Below are 18638 nucleotides of genomic sequence, written 5' to 3'. Positions count from 1 at the left end.
AACAGAAGTAATGCCAAAGAATGGGATTGAGGCAGTGGATGTAACTTGGATCTGCGGAGGTTCTCCATACAGCCCAACATGAACCAGAGAGGAAGAGGTGAAGGGGAAACAGCGTCTGCATTAGCATTCTAGTAATTTTAATTTGGACAAGGAATGACTTGGGAATTGAATCCCCTGCTTGTTCTCACAGGCTGCAATTTGACCTGACTTGTGAGGTGAGTTGGGATCAGAGAAGCTGCAATGCTTTGGGATGAAACTAAACTGAGAGCTGCAGTAGAGCTTTTCAGAAATGTATCCAAGGCAGTGTGGGGTCTACAAACCTGTCTCACTTCCCAGCTCCACTTCTGATCCGTGGACACGGTGCAGCAAATTGGATTAGGGGAGGTGCAGTGAGAGCTCAAAGACTGTCCTTGCTGTAAAAAGGCTGTTCCCTTTCTACAAAACACCGTAACAAAAAAGAGACAGGTTGACTGCCCTACTTCTGAAAGGTGTGCAAGGGGGTTTAGAAAGATTCTAGAGCGCAGGAGGTGAAAAGTGTCACCAAACAGGAATCTGAGTGGTGAGTTAGGTGAGTTAGCCTAGAAGGTCTTCTCAGTCTTTCAACTGAGAGCCATATGAAATGAATGTACATACACTAGAAAAATTATTGCACCTCTAAGAATTTAATCATACAGCAAAATAAATCTTGGGCTTTTAATTGAACTATTAGATTTGCCCTCTGGTTTTAGTAAAGCAGTTTGATTTACAGTTCGCTTGCAGTCCTGAAAGAAGGAAATTGTCTTGATTGTGACAAATCTCTTACAAAGTCTGGCTTGTAATGGAGCTTGATTGGAAGGCGACAGCTTAGGGTAGGCCAGGTCGTTGTCTCTGGAGTTCACCTGCTTCACTTTGTTCACTCTATTTCTCCATATTACTGGATATATCAAGAGGAATTACATTTTTAATGAATGTAGCTTTAGGTAACTTCATATTTTAACTTTCATGTTTAATGTATTTTGTTTATCTTGCTACTTTTTAGAAGCAGTGTGGGAGGGATCTGTGAAAGGCCTGAGATGTTTGGGATGTAAAGCACTTATGCACATTCATGTGTTAGGAAAATAGACATTTGTGTAAAACCAGAGAGCCATTCACTTTGATGTTATTGCATCTGGAAACTTGTATATTCATTGTGGTACATAGAATTTGGATCTTGCTGTTGTTTGAGTGTAATGAACATTTTTATGAGACTGAGCAGCTTGGTTTAACTTTGAAATTGTCCGTGTTCTCAGAGGGTCCTGGATACAATGACCTCCAGAGGTCCTCACCAGCCTAAATTATTGTGTGGTTCTACTAAAAAAAAATAAGGAGGAAATTAGAAAGTAATTCTTAGAAGTGTGTTCTCATTTTAAGATACCCTTATTTCCTCATGTGCTCTTTCAGTAACACATTTTCATTTATGTTCTTTTCAGATCACTTTTAGATTTATTTTTTTGGAATGCACAGCATAGAGAACAAAAATATTCATAGAAAGATGCTGAGAGATAAGATGTAAATGCTGCTTGACAGTTGTTTAGACCATGTTCAGAAACATCAGAGTAAAACCAAGCCAACATTTTTCATCCTCTGTGCAATCTTTCACAAGGCTTTGTACTATGGCTGTTTTATGTGGTTTGTCTCACTGTCCTTCCTTTTCATAACAGGCAAAATTTTGGTTTTAGGGTGCATTTTTTTATCTTTCAGGCTTATGTTCATGTGTTTTATTTGAGATAACTTCTAGTCCTTGACTACCTTTGTTTTAAGTATGAAAATATTAATTTAGGTTTTTCTCAACTATTTCTGCTAAGTTCTTGAATTTCTGGAAAACTGTTAAAACTACAAAAAGGTGAATTGAAATATTCCTTCCAGGCAATTATCAGTTAATAGATTACAAGCAAGAAAATTGCTTAAAGGGGAGAGAATAACTTAAAATTTTGACAATATTTTTGCTCTGGGTGGTCATATAAAGACTATTTTATTGCCCTAATTAAGAATAATTAAATAGCATTAATAAGTAGCTTATGGTTTGTGGAGCTGTGTGAGATCATCTCTTGTCAGTACTGTCAGGTAGCTGAAGCAGTGAGAAGCAGAGGCCTCCAGATAAATTCTGTCCTTCCCCTTTCCATAGCAACAGGCAGGAAGAGACTTTGAGTAAAGTTCTCTAGAAGATCTCTTTTTCGTGCTCTCATGGTAAGGTCCAAAGTAGCCTGTTGCTAACACCAATATCAATCTTGGACTGAGATGCTGAAGACTGGCAGTTCTGCTGTGTAGGAACCTCTTGGGCTCAGAGCCAGCTGAAGGGTGAGTATTCCTGGGGGGCTAAATGAGATGTTACAGGGCAAAAATAGGGCTGCGGTTGGGAGCTCTGTGTTTTCTGAGTATTGGACTCCTCTTCAGTGCTTCTTGATAAACATTGAGATGAGAAATACAATCTCAGTGCTACAAAACAAATGCACTTATTTCTACAGTTGGGGTACAATCCTATTTGGGTAATCCATAACCAGGCTGTGTGCTGTAGAATATTGTGTTTCTGAAAGAGCAGCAATCCCAAGAAAGCACTAATGCTCAGGGGGGTGTGGTCAGCTTACTGCTGGTGCACAGCTGGACAGTTACTGCTTCTAACTGTCTGGCCACACTTCCTGTTTTTCCCTTGAGAAAATTCTCTTTCAAGTTCACCACTGGAAAATGTTGTTTATACTTTTTAGGTATTTTCTTCTTAGAAACCTGGAAATATAGCAATGTTGTTTTTAAAAAATGAAATGTACAAAGGCTTTTTGCCTGTTAAAGCTCTATCAATGACATTGCCTTCAGTCTTAGTTGTAACTCTTTCCTTCCTCTCAGAGGAAGGATGACCCTGAAGTTACAGCACAAATTATTTTTTTTTTACCTGTATTTCCTCAAAGGTCCACACAGGACATGGTTCACAGGGCAAGGATGTGGAAGAATTAAGAGTGAAAACTCTAATGAATTATTACAAGATGTGAGAGTTCTAATTGCCAGAACTGGATTCCTTTTTGTTAGGCATCTATACTGACAGTGGAACAGTCCTAATAACAGGAATTGTGTAAGATCAGAGGAACTTTGGCCTTTGGAAGTGCTAATAGGTTATTTCCCTATGAAAGAAGAATATTGCTCATTGAGAAGCTGATTCACTATATAGTGAATCACCCCCAGTTCTGGAACCTCTTCACAGCAAACAGCTCATAAAAACTGATCATAATACTGTCAGCTGGTAGGATTCAGATCATGAGTTAAATTCCTGTGTTGGAAGCTGAACTTCCTTTAACCCATTCTACAAGAAATGTGATGCAGCTGAAATGTGATGGTCAGTAGCAGTGTGAGGGCTTAACCCAGGGCTCTCCACAGGCTGTGCCTTCCTTTGTACCACATCCACCTGCTCCCATGTGGGGTCCTCCACAGGCTGCAGGGTGGGTATCTGCTCTAGCCTGGCCCTCCATGGGCTGCAAGGGGACAACCTGCTTCACCATGGACTGCAGGGAATTCTCTGTTGCCTGAAGCACCTCTTCCCTTCTGCACTCTCCTTGGTATTTGCATAGTTCTTTCTCTTGTGTTTTCTTACTCCCTTCTCACACACCTTTTCTTAAAAGTATTATCACAGAGACATTACCAGCATCACTGGTGGACTCAGCTTTGGCCAGTGGTGGGTCTGTTTTGGAGCCAGGTCTGCCCAACATAGATGCAGCCCCACGTCTCTTCTCACAGTTGGCCACTCCTGCAGCTGCCCTGCTACCAAAACCTTACCACATAAATCCAATACAGCTACCTACTGTGGAGACAGTCTTGAGGCTAAATTGGATTAGTTGTCTTTGGTAAGTTAAGTGGAAGTGTTCTGTACTCATAGGGATCTGTGAGATTTTGTGACAGAAAAGGCAACCAACAGGGACTTATAAATCTTGACCTGCAGGGTAAGTTTCCAGAAGAGGGGGCCTAGGAAAATAGTTTTGCCCATCATGAAATGGATAAAAGAGCATAAAACCTTATAAACAAACTTTTACTTTGCAAGTGTATTGTCAGCCCATGATAACACCTGGGGACATTCAACCATTCTAAAGGAATAGGCTTGAATATCTGGTTTCTTGAATGAAAAGCAGTTTGTCTTGCTTTGCAAGTAGCAAGGTAGCTGCTTACCTTCCACTCCACAGATGGCAACATTGCTCTGGTTGTGCACTCCCATTGAAAGCTTCCAGATGCCTCATCTCAAGAAGTATTGAGATGCAGTTCTGAGTCAGTGCAGTATTGGGTCGAAACTACATTATTACAAAAGGTTTTTTTAAAAAGAGTTTTAAAAGACCAAAAAGAATTTATAAATGCAGTGGTTTGTAAAATGCAGGAGTTAATCCAGCTAATGTCCCGTTCATACCAGCAAATCCAACAGTTTAAAAATCTGTTTAAATTTGTGGTAGTTAAAACAGTGCCAGTTTCACTGTCTACTCTTCTGTCTTCCTAATACCAGTTTAATTCTCTCTCCTGTGGATTACCATGCATGCCAAGTTTAATATATCTCGTTTTCCAACAGTGGTATTTAAGAGCCAGCCATTTTGAGTATTGCTCTAAGATGACAGCAGTGAACCAGTTTTAGCTTAGTGGTTTGCATATATGAATTGTTGTCTTCTTTGAAATGGATTGTACCATGAGAAGGAAATGGCTGAAATAAAAATAGACTATCTCATTGTTTTCACAAATGGTTCTAATTATCTTGTGCAGCTCTCTGCAGTGGCTTTTCTTGCCAGGCTTTCTGGAACCCAGCAAAAGGCATGTGATGTTCATGTACACTTTTATCTTTTTTTTTCTCTCCCTTCTTTGAGCATTTCTTAGAAGTTAGTAAAAACTAACATCCTTTTACTTAGAAAGGAAATTCACTGGCCAGTTATCTGAGTTGGTGGCAAAGCCTGTTTTGTCCCTTTTGTCCTGCTTTGCCACAGTTTTAGTCTAAAAACAGCTTGTGGTGGGGGAAGTACTGAAGGGGAGGAAAACTCAAATTACATGTGTTGTTCTTTTTCTTTGCATTTCATATATTGCAGTACTGTATCTTTACAGGTTGTTATTCCAACAATTTTATTCAGGATCAAATATTATATGTATGTAGAAGAACATGAAATATTTCTGCTGAAGTGCAGGTTATACAAGCAGACTCCTTGGTGTATAGAAATGCTAATGAATTAACTCTGTAATTTTGATGAAATGCCTTTGGTTTGGGAGGCCTGAAGACACAGTTCAGTTTGGATTGCAAGCAGTGTTGTTGGTGTTGAGGTGAAAGTTACAGTGGGAATATCACTGTGTGTCTGGCCACAACATTTCTAGAGTTATTCTGTCTTTCCCTGGGCAATCTCTTTGTTTTGATAGGTTAAATGTTTTTCAGCTTTTCTGACTTAAACTTGGGATTCAGGAGAATTTCCCATGTTCAGTTCTCTTTTGAAATGGTAGATTTTTAGGAAAAACAAGAAATCAGCTCTGAGGATTAGTGTTGCATAAATAATTACCTGAGTGTTTTTCAGAAAGGTGTTTAGTGCTGTTAGTCTGCAGTTCAGTTTGCTACTGTAATTTTAAATCTGTTCATGACACTGAATTGAGCCATCTCTTGATCCTAGTTCAGGATATTACAGAATCATACAATGGTTTTGGTTGGAAGGGACCTTCAAGATCATTCAGTCCCAACCCCCCCCCTGCATGGGCAGGGACACCTCCCACCAGCCCAGGCTGCTCCAAGCCCCATCCAACCTGCCCTTCAACACTGCCAGGGATGGGGCAGCCACAGCTTCCCTGGGCAGCCTGGGCCAGGGTCTCACCACCCTCACACTGAAGAACTTCCTCATCATGTTTTAATCTAAATCTCCTCTCTTCCAGTTTTAATCCATCCCCCCTTGCCCTCTCCCTCCCTGCCCTTGTCCCAAGTCCCTCCCCAGCTTTCCTGGAGCCCCTTCAGGCACTGGAAGGTGCTCTAAGGTCTCCCTGGAGCCTTCTCTTCTCCAGGCTGAACACCCCAACTCTCCCAGCCTGTCTCCAGAGCAGAGCTGCTCCAGCCTTCAGATCATCTTCATGGCCATCTTATGTCTCTTGCTTTTCACTCATTGCAGCCTCTGAAGGTCATGGCACTTGGGTTCTTTCCCAAACTGATTAAATTGTATTTCCTATATATATATTTTTTTAGCTAGAATATTGAGTTGTCTCAACTGTTGTCTCTGAGTCTGCACCTCACTTGTTGTTATCAGAGCAGCAGCCTGGATGTGAGCTGTGTAAACAGGTAAAGGAGCAGGTACACACATGGAGGGAGCTGTGTCCATAGTATTGCCCCAGCGAGTACAAGTGCTGGTAACAGTACAGACAGGACCATCACCAGCTCAGTAACTCAGCCTGGAGTCTGGTTTTGACCCCAGTGAGCTCTGTATTTCACATTTGTTCAAAAGACAACTTAAGCATCTGGGTTTTAAATTTCAACAGATGTGTTATGGCAGAGACCACTTTGATTTACAGGGTTTTCTGTAAGTAAGTGTAGTGCTGCTCACATGCTTTGATGGCCAAGGCAGCTAATCTGAATTGAGTTTAAAACCCTCTTTGTTTCCATTCCTTATGTAAATATCCCTTGATGTAAACCTCATAATTGCTTCCCTTCCCAATGTGTGCTCAACACTCTTATAATCTGTGTCTGTTCTTTTCTTCCTGGTTGATTACTCAGCAGTTTCTTTCTGTCTTCTTACTTGTTTGGGCAAAACTGACCATGTCCTTAAATCTTATTTTAGGAAAAAAAATATTATAAAAATGTAAAACAATAAAAAAAGCTTTGTCAAAGTACTTTTTGCTTTAGAGATGAAACTTGGACAGTTAAAATAACTGCAAATTTGCTAACCAAGTTGCCAAACTAGCTGTCTCTGGGCTTACTAGGCAATTATATCTAACATTTAAGAGGAAAGAACTTTTCCACAATATGCAATTAAAAAGAGGCTTCAGTGTTTGGGGGAAGCAGAGAAGGCATTTGTGTTTAATTTCTGGCACACAAAAAAGTGCAGTTTTAATGTAAACAGATGACTTTGAACTTCCTCTGAAATATCTAATCTTATCTTTGCTTAATTGTCTGTAACTTGCATACCTGTAGATGACATATCCCCTTTACAACAGGGAATTATTTTACACCTTCCATGCAGTTTTTTAAACAAAACTTACTATGTTTTACACTTTTTTCAAAAGTCTGGATTCCTGTGTTGCACAGAGGCACAGAATTGTTCTGGTTGGAAAAGGCCTTTGAGATCAAGTTGTTTTTGAAACCACTGCTAAAATTACTTAGGTATATTAAAGAAACTTTTTCAGTATACTTTTTTTTTTAACTGGATTATTGAAACAGCAAATACACTTTGAATTGGTACACCCGTAAAGAGCAGCTTAGCCTGTTCTTAAAATTAATTACTAAACATAAGGCTTCCAGCAGCCAACAGTGTGCAATTATTTCAGTATTTTTTAAATTATAAAGACTGTGTGCCAGCTTGTTTTCAAAGCTATGCATGTGTAATATCCAGTCACAGGATTTCACACTGACCTAATTGTGTCTTCCAGTCTTTCAAATAAATTCAAAACAAAATTCCCTTCTTCAGTAATTCAGTTCTTTAATAGATGTATTTCATTGCTGAGAACAAGTCACTGTGAGTTAAGCTGGTGAGAGACTCTAAAGATCTCTGGAGCTTTAGATAGCATTTTTCTTCTATTTATGCTCCTTGATTTTATGGGGTAAGAAGCTCTTTTCCACCTCTTCCCTTACTGTGCTTCAACCAAAGCTGCTTTTCTCCCCACTCATGATTTGTTAAAATAAATGAGAATCCTCCCTTTCTGCCTTGCTTTTTCGGGAGGTGTTTGTAGCATCAGGGCTCCTCTAAAATGTCGTCTTCTACACCACTCAAACCCAAAAAATCTGGCGTAGAAGTTTGCTGTCATGGATTAAAATGTCACTGTAGATGATGCTGTTGGGCCAAACAGCATCAGGGGAGGCTCCTGAGAAAGCACTCTAGGCAGAGGAGACATTCAAAGAACTCAATCCCAAAAGGATGTGTGGACCAGCTTTCCTGCTGTGAGGTGGATTTATTTTAAGCCATGTTTGTTCAAATCTGCCCAAGTACAAACAATGGCAGATGCAATTATGGAGCTGAGCATAATTTATCTAATAATCTACACATAATGGTAGCATGTTATAAAAACAAACAAACCTGCCTGACAGTAGAGGTCCAGTAAGTAATTCAGGCAAGTAAGTGAATGGTTTATTTTTTATGACAATAAGATATTAATTCTGTATTATTCTCTGTTGTATCTTTTCATACATCAAATAATTTGTCTTCTTAATTTCCAAGACAATTATACTTACATTTTCATGGTGTGAGTGTCTGTTACACTGCCCTGCTCCCTCTGTCTCAGCTTTCAAACCTTGCAACTAATGTTCCTAAATTCCAAACTCTCACAGGTTTCCTGGAAGCAGGTAGCAGCAGCTGAGGAAAAAATTGCCAGTATGGACTTACTATAATTTAAATCAAAACAAAACCAGAACAGCAGAAAAAAAAACCAACAAAACCAACCCAGATCCAAACCAAACTGCTAAATATTTATGAAGATGTGTGTAATTTTCTACTGCAGAAAAACACTTGAGAATTTATTCTCAGTCATTTGGAATAACAGATTCAACTGGAGGAAGTACTTGTTGCGTTACAATTAATTTAAAAAGCAGATATACATAGTTTATAATAATCTCTCAGCTTATATTTTTGTTCGTAAAATGATTATCTATGACATAATTTGAAAACAATAATAGTACTTCTTTCTGTTGGAAAGGGGTCCAGAGGTCTAGTATGGTTAAAATCCTTGATGTTCACACATGATGGCCTGTTAGCATCTAGTTGTTGACAGAACTGCTTATCTTAAATAAAGACATTTGCTTTTAGTATCATAGAATCCCAGACTGGTTTGGGTTGGAAGGGACCTTAAAGCTCATCCAGTCCCAACCCCCTGCATGGGCAGGGACACCTCCCACCAGCCCAGGTTGCTCCAAGCCCCATCCAACCTGCCACTTCTGGAATACCTGTGGAATTAGCAGTTTTGCAGTAACTGTCACAGTATAAAGGCTTTTGCTGCAGATTGCAGCCTCTAAAAAGAAAGCTGTCATACTCGGATCCGGTCGGCTTTTATAAATCCTGGTTTGCATGGCATGCAGAGGGTAACACATGCACTTGTTGGGCCTGCTTGTGCTGTTACCAGGTGGGAAGTTCCTACATAAAGCCTTTTGTACTCAAGGTAGAGATAGCAGCAGCTTATGCTAACATGTTGTTTTCCTTGTTGGAAATAACATTGTGTGCAGAAAGTGACCTGAGAGCTGGGAAGTGGTATTTGATCTTCTTTGGGCCTCATCCAGCGGCTGACCCAAGGTGTGCACAGCGGGCTGAGATTTGCCTGCACTCATTAGCAACCCTTGGGCCAGAGCAGCTGAGCCTGGAGAGGTGGGAGCCCTGAGAGGGGGAGGTCAGGCAGAGGTGGATGAACGGTTTTGCAGTAGATTGTGATCTCAGAAGACAGTGAGGAAACAGCACAAGGGAGGGAACATGGCATGAGAGGGCTGCAGGAAGCAGCCTGGAAGTTGCATCCAGCAGCTAATTTGGAGTCTTCAACAACCCATTCATTTTCCAGTGGGTCATCTGCTGTAGAGGACTTTCTGATAGTTGGCTAGTTTAGTTAGTAAGGGATGTTGAGCTGCAAATGTGTTTTGAAACTGAACAGGAGAGAAGGATATCTGGATATTTCCAAAGTGCTGACTGTTCTTAGTATAACAGCTGTTGTGATTTAACCCTGGTCAGCAACACAGCTGCTCCCTCTCCCCCTCTCTTGTCCCAGTGGGATGGGGAAGAAAGTTGGGGGGAAAATGTAAAACTCATGAAATGAGATAAAGACAGTTTAATGGTACAGAAAAGGAAGATAAAATAATGAAAGATGATACAAAACATGTGATGCAGCTGCTCACCACCCGCTGGCCAATGCCCAGTCCCTGATCAGTGATCACTGCCCCCTGCCCAGCTCCCCCAGGTTGTTTGCTGAGTGTGATGCCCTATGAGGTGAAGATTACTTTGGCCAGGCTGGGTCAGCTCTCCTGGCTGAGCTCTCTTGTGCACCTCCAGCCTCCTGCTAGCAAGGCATGAGAAGCTGAGAGGTCCCGGACTTGGTGTGTAGCAACAACTAAACCATCAGTGTGTTATCAACATTATTGTCATGCTAAATCCAAAACTAAACACTGTACCAGCTACTAGGAAGAAAATTAACTCTATCCCAGCTGACCCCAGGGCAATAGCACACAATTGCATTCCTGTTAATATTGAAGCTATAATGTTGCGTGCTGCCCACTTTCACCCCCATGCCCCCCAGAACCAAATCCTAAATTGAATTAACTTCAATCAGGGAAGATTGGGCTGCAAATGAAAGTTGTCTTATCCTCTTTCAGAAGTGATCTGTTTCTTCTTTTAGTGATCTGTTTCTTCTTTTAGTGATGTATTTCCTTTTAGTAAGGTGCTTTTTAGAATTACAGCCCCTGTCTGTAGACTTGATCTGGCCAAGTGAAAACAAAAGGAATACAGAAGCAGGTTTCTTTACATTTTAAATTCACTTTCTAATTTAATTATTAATTTTCAGCTTTTTTCCTATGGTTGTGGTTTTTTCCTTTTTTATTTTTTTATTTTAAACAAAGTAATACTTGACATGGGAAGTTAAACTCCATAGCCAGGGCGTACAGCAGACTTTGCAGTTAGAACATCAGTCACTCTTAATTGGCAAATTGAAGGGACAAAATAAAAACACCTCATTTGCCTGGGACATGAATATTGACAGAGCATGTAATAGTAAAGACTAAGCTTTTTGTAAACCATTTTCTGTACTTTGGGGAAATGGAAAGGAACTAGAGAGAAAACAAGTGTGGTGGCTTCGTTTGTAGTGTAATGTATCTACGTATCAAAAACCAAATTATTTAATTTCTGAGTTTCCAAGGATTCAAATGTTTACATTGTCTCTTCACCCAGGTTCAAGATCCAGCCTGTATTATGGCTGGCAGTGGGTCTAAATCAGGACCAACTGGTGGGCTTTCCATGAAATCACAGCTTCAAATCACAGGTAAGCTTTTTTTGAAAGGTATCTTTTCCAGTTAGAAATGTAAAAGCGTTTTTCCATAATTAAACAGAAGTTGCTAGCATGTTGCATTTCAGGAAGTTTCAAGTAGTACCATAAAATTGATGGTGTTACACCTTCATTCTATAGCAAAAATACAGCTTTTCTATTCAGGATTTTCTCTAAAATGCCTTTTAAAATCATACCTTTTTGTGTAAAAAAAAAAAAATAGGAAGGAGTAATTATTTTTTAATGCTGTTAAGTAAATTCTGTGGAACAGTCCTCTTTGAATTGTAATCATATAAGGCCATACTGCTTTCAGTTACTGGCACTAATATAATTCCAACTCTTAACACTTTCTCCTGACAATCTTTTTACAACTCAAGCTAAGTGAATCTGAACTGCTCTCCATTAAATTTGACTTACTGCTTCTCCCTTGTTACATTTTTTTATGGCCACCATGGTACAGGAGCTTTAATAAAAGTGCTGATAAGGATATTACTCTAATTGATCTGTGGCAGGTTGCATAGGAATGGATTTACATGACATGTTTGCTTTTTGTAGTTCTTCACCAACAGAGCAGCTGTGGAAACTTAATTATCAACTTCTCCTCACTTTTGCTCTCTGACAAATTTTACTGAAGCATAAAAGCTGAAGCCTAGGAAGCGAAGATCTGTGGATATTACACAGAAGTATCAAGGCTAAATTTTGCACTCTGTGTGGAAGATCTGTGGGTATATGCAGAAGTTTCACAAAGTTGAGATTGTGGGGATGAAAAGAATTGTCAGAAATAGATGGGAAAGCTTTAGACCAGAAAGGAGATTGGGACTGAGCAAGTTATACTGGCCACACTGAGGTCACAAGCTTGTTTTTTCTGAGTAGGTTGTGAGACTTTAAGGGAACTCTTGTCACTGCAGGTTGATACTGGAGAGGAAAAGGGAGATGTAGGGAAGGAGGAACATCTTCCACAGAGCTACAGAGAGCAGAACAGGATGGAAGCAGTGGTTGCTCTCTAAGCCTTGCTCCTCCAAAGGCCTGTGACTTGTGTAAAGGAAGTGAAGCTGAAGAAATGTCTCAGTGTTTAGAATTGAGACTGTTACAGTGCTTGAAAGGTTCTTAATTTCTAAAGAAGTTCAGCCACAGTCTGCAAGCAAACTATTTCCTGTGCCTTTTGGTAGACATTTCTGTAAACAACTTCCATGCCTGCCCTACCCTCACGCCCTGGTTCTGCTGTCTTCAGTAGTTTTAAATGAACTTTTGGGTTATCTGGGCAAATAAGAACCTTAAAAGTAGGTACAGGAGTGATGATTTGTACTGCCTCAAAGTAGGTCTTTGATGCCTTTGAAAAGGCTGGTGAAGTTGAGGTGTGCAGTGCTGTAGTACAGAAGTATTTCAGACATGAGGGGAAGGAGAGAGGAGCTATTTGAAAATAATGTGAGCTAACTGAAGGTAATTTCTGTGAGATGTCTGTAGTATAGAGACAAAGACTTTCCTTTGGGAGCAGTTCAGAGCAGTTTATACTAAGCTACTTCTGTAAATCTCTAAAGGAGCATAGACTATAAAGGGAACCTAGGTAGATTAGCCATATGGGCTTGAATTAGTCATCTTGTTTTAAGGATGTAGTGCAGCTGAGGTGGGTGACAAACAGCAGAACAAGTTGTTATTTGCTAGAACAGAGTGGAGTTCACTGGCTGATTAGAAATGATCATATCTTTAAGCACTGTATTATGACTTTAGTGTTGCCAAGGGAATCCAGGAACACTCCTGATGTGTGAGGCACATGTTGGGGTAGACTCGTGCACACACATGTGGCTTTGGCTCATGGGGGAGCACAGCAACAGTGTTTGCAGAGACAGGAGCCTTGCAGTCAGTTATGTTGAATAGTAAAAAATACACCCCACCAATAAAACCCGAAACAAACCCCCAAAACACACACACACACCAAATTAAAGCTCTAGAGCTGCAAGTCAAAAGTCCCTCAGCATAAGAAGGACATGGAGCTATTGGAGCGAGTTCACAGGAGGCCACAGAGATGATGGGAGAGCTGGAGCAGCTGGGAGAGTTGGGGTGTTCAGCCTGGAGAAGAGAAGGCTCCAGGGAGACCTTAGAGCACCTTCCAGTGCCTGAAGGGGCTCCAGGAAAGCTGGGGAGGGACTTGGGGCAAGGGCAGGGAGTGAGAGGATGAGGGTGAATGGATTAAAACTGGAAGAGGGGAGATTGGACATTAGGAGGAAATTCTTTGCTGTGAGGGTGGTGAGACCCTGGCCCAGGTTGCCCAGGGAAGCTGTGGCTGCCCCATCCCTGGCAGTGTTGAAGGGCAGGTTGGATGGGGCTTGGAGCAGCCTGGGCTGGTGGGAGGTGTCCCTGCCCATGCAGGGGGTTGGAACTGGATGATCTTTAAGGTGCCTTCCAACCCAAACCATTCTAGGATTCTGTGAAGTCCTGTCAGGTTCTGTTGTTTCTAGGCCAGTAGTTATTGCAATGCAGAGTTTCCCTTTGGTTAGCTTTTCTGTAAGTTTGCTTTGATACAGAAAACTTAACACAAAGTTCTTAATGATGTTTTTGTCCACAGAAGGGGTGGCACCTTCCCATGATTCCTTAGAGAGGAACAGATTCTGTTTTGACCTTTTTAACAAGCAGGTCTGATAAAATTCAGGAATTCTCATGTCTGGTGATAGACAAGAGAAGGTTGTGAAGGGTTTTCTGCTTTCAACACCAAAGTGCTTTTGTGGCTCTTATACGTTTTATTATTAATTATAGTGTCTGTTGTTACAGAAGGAATGTTGCATATTTCAGGCATTTGTAGGAGCTGTAGCATTGTATTATCAGTAATGCCAGGGCATTTTTGTCAATCTAATGTATTTTTTTTACTTAACCATTATTGTCAGCCATCAATGACCAGATGCTTGAACACCAAAGCACGCAGCTGAAAAATATTATTTGCAATTGAAAACTTATTGAGTAAATTATTATTTTTCTCTTTCTTAACAGTTATTTCAGCAAAACTAAAAGAAAAGAATAAATGGTTTGGACCTAGCCCTTATGTGGAAGTCTCAGTAGATGGGCAGTCAAAGAAGACAGAAAAATGCAACAACACAAATAGTCCGAAGTGGAAACAGCATCTTACAGTGTATGTTTGATGGCCTTTTCTTTCCAGTTTGCTTGAGCTAATTTGATACAATTGACTGTGGACTTAAGGTTTATGTTTTTAAGCAATGTATTTGGTGTTACATGATAAGGAACTATTTGTGTATTGTTTGAAGCAAACACACTACAGTCTGGAATATGTATTGACAAACTATTGCATTAGTCTTATGGAAGGGCCCCAGTTCTTCTGAAGGGAGAAATTCTGTATTCATGTATGTGATATGTCAAAGGAGCTTTCATTCTGTGAGTAGTAAGGAAAGCGAGGGAATTTGGTATTAAAACTGACAGTCCCATGCATGCTTTTGTTATTGACAGAATCAGAGAATTGTTATTGTTGGAAAAGACCTCTTAAGATCACTGTGTCCAACCTTCAACCCACCCCCCAAAGCCAAGTACAGATTGCCCACTAGAGCATGTCCTGAAGTGCCTCGTGTACATGGTTTTTAAATACCTCCAGGAATGGTGACTCCACTGCTGTCCTGGGCAGCCCATTCCAGTGCCTGACCACTCTTTCAATATAGAAAATCTTCCTAATACCCAGTTTAAACCTCCCCTGGCACATCTTGAGGCCTTTCCTCTTATTCTGTTGTTTTTTACACTTGGGAGAAGAGGCCAACACCCACCTTCCTCCAGCCTACTCTCAGGCAGTTGTAGAGAGTGATTAGGTCTCCCCTCAGCCTCCTCTTCTCCAAACTGAATAGTGCCAGTTCCCTCAGCCTCTCCTTGCAGGACTTGGGCTCCAGCCCCTTCCCCAGCTTTGTTGCTCTTCTCTCGACACGGTCCAACAACTCTGTGTCCTTCTTGTTGTGAGGGGCCCAGAATTGACCCCAGGATTCGAGGTGCAGCCCAGCACAGGGGTGAAGTTAAGGTTAGGGTTGTTGCTAAGGGTCAGGTGTTTCAGAAGCACTGTGACTGAAAAGTGTAGCTGTTGTTTGTGTAGCACGTTGTTGTGTATTAGCCCATAGCTCAGTAGTTAGCTCTGTCTTGTGCATGTCTAAGTTCAATCAGAAGCACACAACTCCTGATTACTTTGTGCCTTCAGAGTACAAAACTACCACTAGATTCAAGATGGACACTGTTGAAGGTTGCTTGGCCCAGTATATGTGTTGTAAGAAGATAGGAAGTATAAAGCACAGAAAAAAATATCTGCAGCTTCTCTAAAATTTAGTTTTCTTTTAAGAATGTGTCACATGGAGCCCTGGGATAAGGGTCAGTCTCGTGCTTGCACGTTTGCTTATGTTTACATCTAGGTTATTTTTCTCAAGACACCTTGAATGTTCCTGCCTGATGAAAACGATTTTTATGCCTGTTCTTTTCTTGTAATTCAGTTCATTCTGAAGTTTTATTTACTACTGTTGACCTTCCTTTCCACTGCAAAGAAGTATTTTAATACAAAGAAAACTTTCCTTTCTGGAATGTTTGTGGCTTCTGCTGTGTAAGTCTGCACAATAATACGTGAGTGATTCTGGCTCTTGTTTGTTAAGAGCTGAAACCCCTAATGCATATCAGCCCTGGTGCTGCATGGGACTCAGTGGACAAACAGATTGGTTTTTATGAAATCATTTGACATAACTGCTTACATGCAGGCTCAGAATAAAAAGAAGTGTAATGCCTTCTGCAGATGGATCTGGACCATGGGTTCCTCTCCAGGAGACAGTCAGGTGGAGCTGCACGTTCTGAAGGAATTGTCTGACTCTGAAAGTCTGGACTTACCAACCATATGCAATTGAAATTATCCATTTGTAATACCTGTTTCTCACAATTGAAATACTTTAAATATACATCAATGCTAGAGTGTTACTTATATAAAAAAGATCTCAGTATTAAAAATTACTTTGAAGTTACTGTCAGGGATTCTTTTAAAATAAAAAGAAATGTGTTCATACAGTGTCAGCAGCTGATACTGAGGTAAATTTGTTTCTGTTTTAAGGCTTCTCAGAACTCAACGGACCATGAAGGGCAGTTGAATATTTTACCTCCAAGAGCAACTTTCTAGAAAAAAAGTCCATCCTTGTCTGTAATACCAGCTCCTTTGTGATGCTCACCTTTCTGCTGTTGTCAGGACACTTTTAAGAAGGAAATACAAACATCTAGGTTTTCAGGTTTTTCTTACCACTTGGAGAGTTCCTTTATTCTCCAAGATTCCTTCAAAATATTTGAGATTTAGCAATTTTGAAATGAGTGCAGTTGGATTCAGGTTGGTTTGGAGCTAAAGGGAGGAAGATAAAGTAACTGTTGAGGCAGAAAATAATTCTGTTTGCATGTTTCTTCTCTGGTCAGGTGCTTTCCCAGCACATAACTGCTGGCATAACTGCTGGAGTGGAGGGTCTCACCCCAGGGGTAATCCTTGATGAAGAGCTTTCAGGTTTAGGGAGTGACTCTCCTGATGGCTTTTCTAAGAGCAGAGACACAGGGTGACAAATTCAAGCTGTCTGCTTGGCAGAGACTTGTCTATTGTTGTCTATATGTTGTCAACAACTATTGTCATTTTATGACCTTACCAGCCCACAAGATTTGTCAGAGAACTTTGGCTCTTGTTTGGCTTCCATTGCCAGTGTTTATACTGAGCCTGCTCTCTGGAAAGCATCTTTCCAGGTTGTATCTTTTCATGGAGTTCAGACCTTTGTGTCACTACAACAAGTAAAAATTTAAGAAAAGCATCAGGGAAGTGAAGATCAGGGCTTGTATTCTTCTTTGAGTTACATCATTTGGAATGAAGAGAAATTGTTGATAGTTGTGTCTGTAAGAAACATTTCTGATAGTAAACCTGGAGCCAATTCTCCAAGGACATAATCAGACTAGCACAGTGATACATCCTACTCCTGGAAGAAGTGAGGGAAGTTTTTGAATTATGAAACGTGAAGATGTGGCACTGCAGGGCATGCTCTAGTGACTGAGGTTGTGAGGCTTTTTGTGGGTGTTTTTTGGTGGAGTTTGTGTGGTTGGTTGTGTGTGGTTGGGTTTTTGTGTTGATGGTTGGACTCGGTGATCTCAGAGGTCCTTTCCAACCATGATGATTCTGTGAATCTGTGTTCTTCTGATCTCAGTACGTGCCTTGTGAAGCCAGAAGTGTACTAGGAAAATGTGACAGATTTTTGCATATATTTCTGCTTCTTTGTCATAGCATGATGTAAGTATGTGCAAGCTTATTGGGGAACAGTCATCTTTTAAAAGTACTTGAACTCATTTTTAGTATTTCAGAGGATTTTCCTTTTTATGGGATGTCCTAAAATTTTTTGATAACTTCTTCAGGAAGCAAATTTGCTGTCCTCCCTCTGCCACATTTAACTGACAGTTGAAGGAGATTAGTCAGCTCCACCTCTTCCCCTGCTAACAAATGCCCTTACACAGTGCTCATCTTTTTCTTTTCAGAATTGTTACTCCTGTAAGTAAACTAAACTTTCGAGTCTGGAGCCATCAAACATTAAAATCTGATGTCCTTCTGGGAAGTGCTGCTCTGGATATTCATGAGACTTTGAAATCAAACAGTATGAAACGTAAGTACAAGATTAACAATACCTTGGAATGCTACAAAATTCTTCAGGAATTGTCTGGAAATGAGTGCTGTGTGCAGCTCTGTAGATGGCCCTTAAGAATTCCTTTTGTTGCTACAGATGGTGTTTATGAGCTTCCTCCTGCTTTTTCAGAGTAATTTATTTTTGTTTCAGTCTGCTCTGCTGTAACTGAAAACATGATCTTTTTCACTGCGCTAATATGGGCAAGAGTGAAAGCCTAATTAAAAAGTGTTTCCTTATATACAGCTTAAAAATGAAAACTCTGATGTGTTCCTGGAGCTAGACCAGGAAATGTGTGAACTTATTTTTGGTCTAAATAATTGTATTATTTCATGCATATTAGAACTAGTTGGCCTTTAGGCAGTCTGAGCATCCTGTGAAGCTTGAAAGAGAAATACAGGATTCTCCACAGCCATTGCAGAATTTCTGTTGCTCCAGCATGTAGCTTTGTGCTGCCATACTTCTGGTCTGTCCTTTGAAGCAGTGTTTGCTTCTGGACTGTCAGATGTGGGCACTGTAACTGCAGCATGTTGATAGCAGGGCAGCAACCTGTTCTCCTGACAAGAGTGTTCTTGTCCTGCTGAATCTGGGTGAATATCACCTTGAGTAACTACCTTGTTCTGTCTGACGCCAGATACCCTGCTGTAATTCACTTGGTTTTCATAGAATCCTAGAATGGTTTGGGTTGGAAGAGATCTTAAAGATCATCTAGTCCCAACCCCCTGCATGGGTAGGGACACCTCCCACCAGCCCAGGCTGCTCCAAGCCCCATCCAACCTGCCCTTCAACACTGCCAGGGATGGGGCAGCCACAGCTTCCCTGGGC

At 40.8% G+C, this 18638-nt stretch overlaps 1 protein-coding gene across 4 annotated transcripts in view; it reads left to right on the top strand.

Moving 5' to 3' along the window:
- ITCH (itchy E3 ubiquitin protein ligase) overlaps positions 1–18638 on the top strand; it is a 60070-nt gene that overhangs the window by 13611 nt on the left and 27821 nt on the right. For all 4 annotated transcript variants that reach the window (XM_051633478.1, XM_051633481.1, XM_051633480.1 and 1 more), the window contains exons 2-4: positions 11067–11157; positions 14143–14281; positions 17671–17795. In XM_051633478.1, coding sequence (XP_051489438.1) covers positions 11088–11157; positions 14143–14281; positions 17671–17795 — 334 coding nt within the window. In that variant the 5' untranslated portion in view covers positions 11067–11087. The remainder of the gene's footprint in view (positions 1–11066; positions 11158–14142; positions 14282–17670; positions 17796–18638) is intronic.

The sequence above is a fragment of the Apus apus genome, chromosome 15 (genome assembly GCF_020740795.1).
Source record: "Apus apus isolate bApuApu2 chromosome 15, bApuApu2.pri.cur, whole genome shotgun sequence".
Classification (NCBI taxonomy): Eukaryota; Metazoa; Chordata; class Aves; order Apodiformes; family Apodidae; genus Apus; species Apus apus.
Note: the sequence above shows the minus strand (reverse complement) of the source record. Positions and strands in the feature narration are given on the sequence as shown.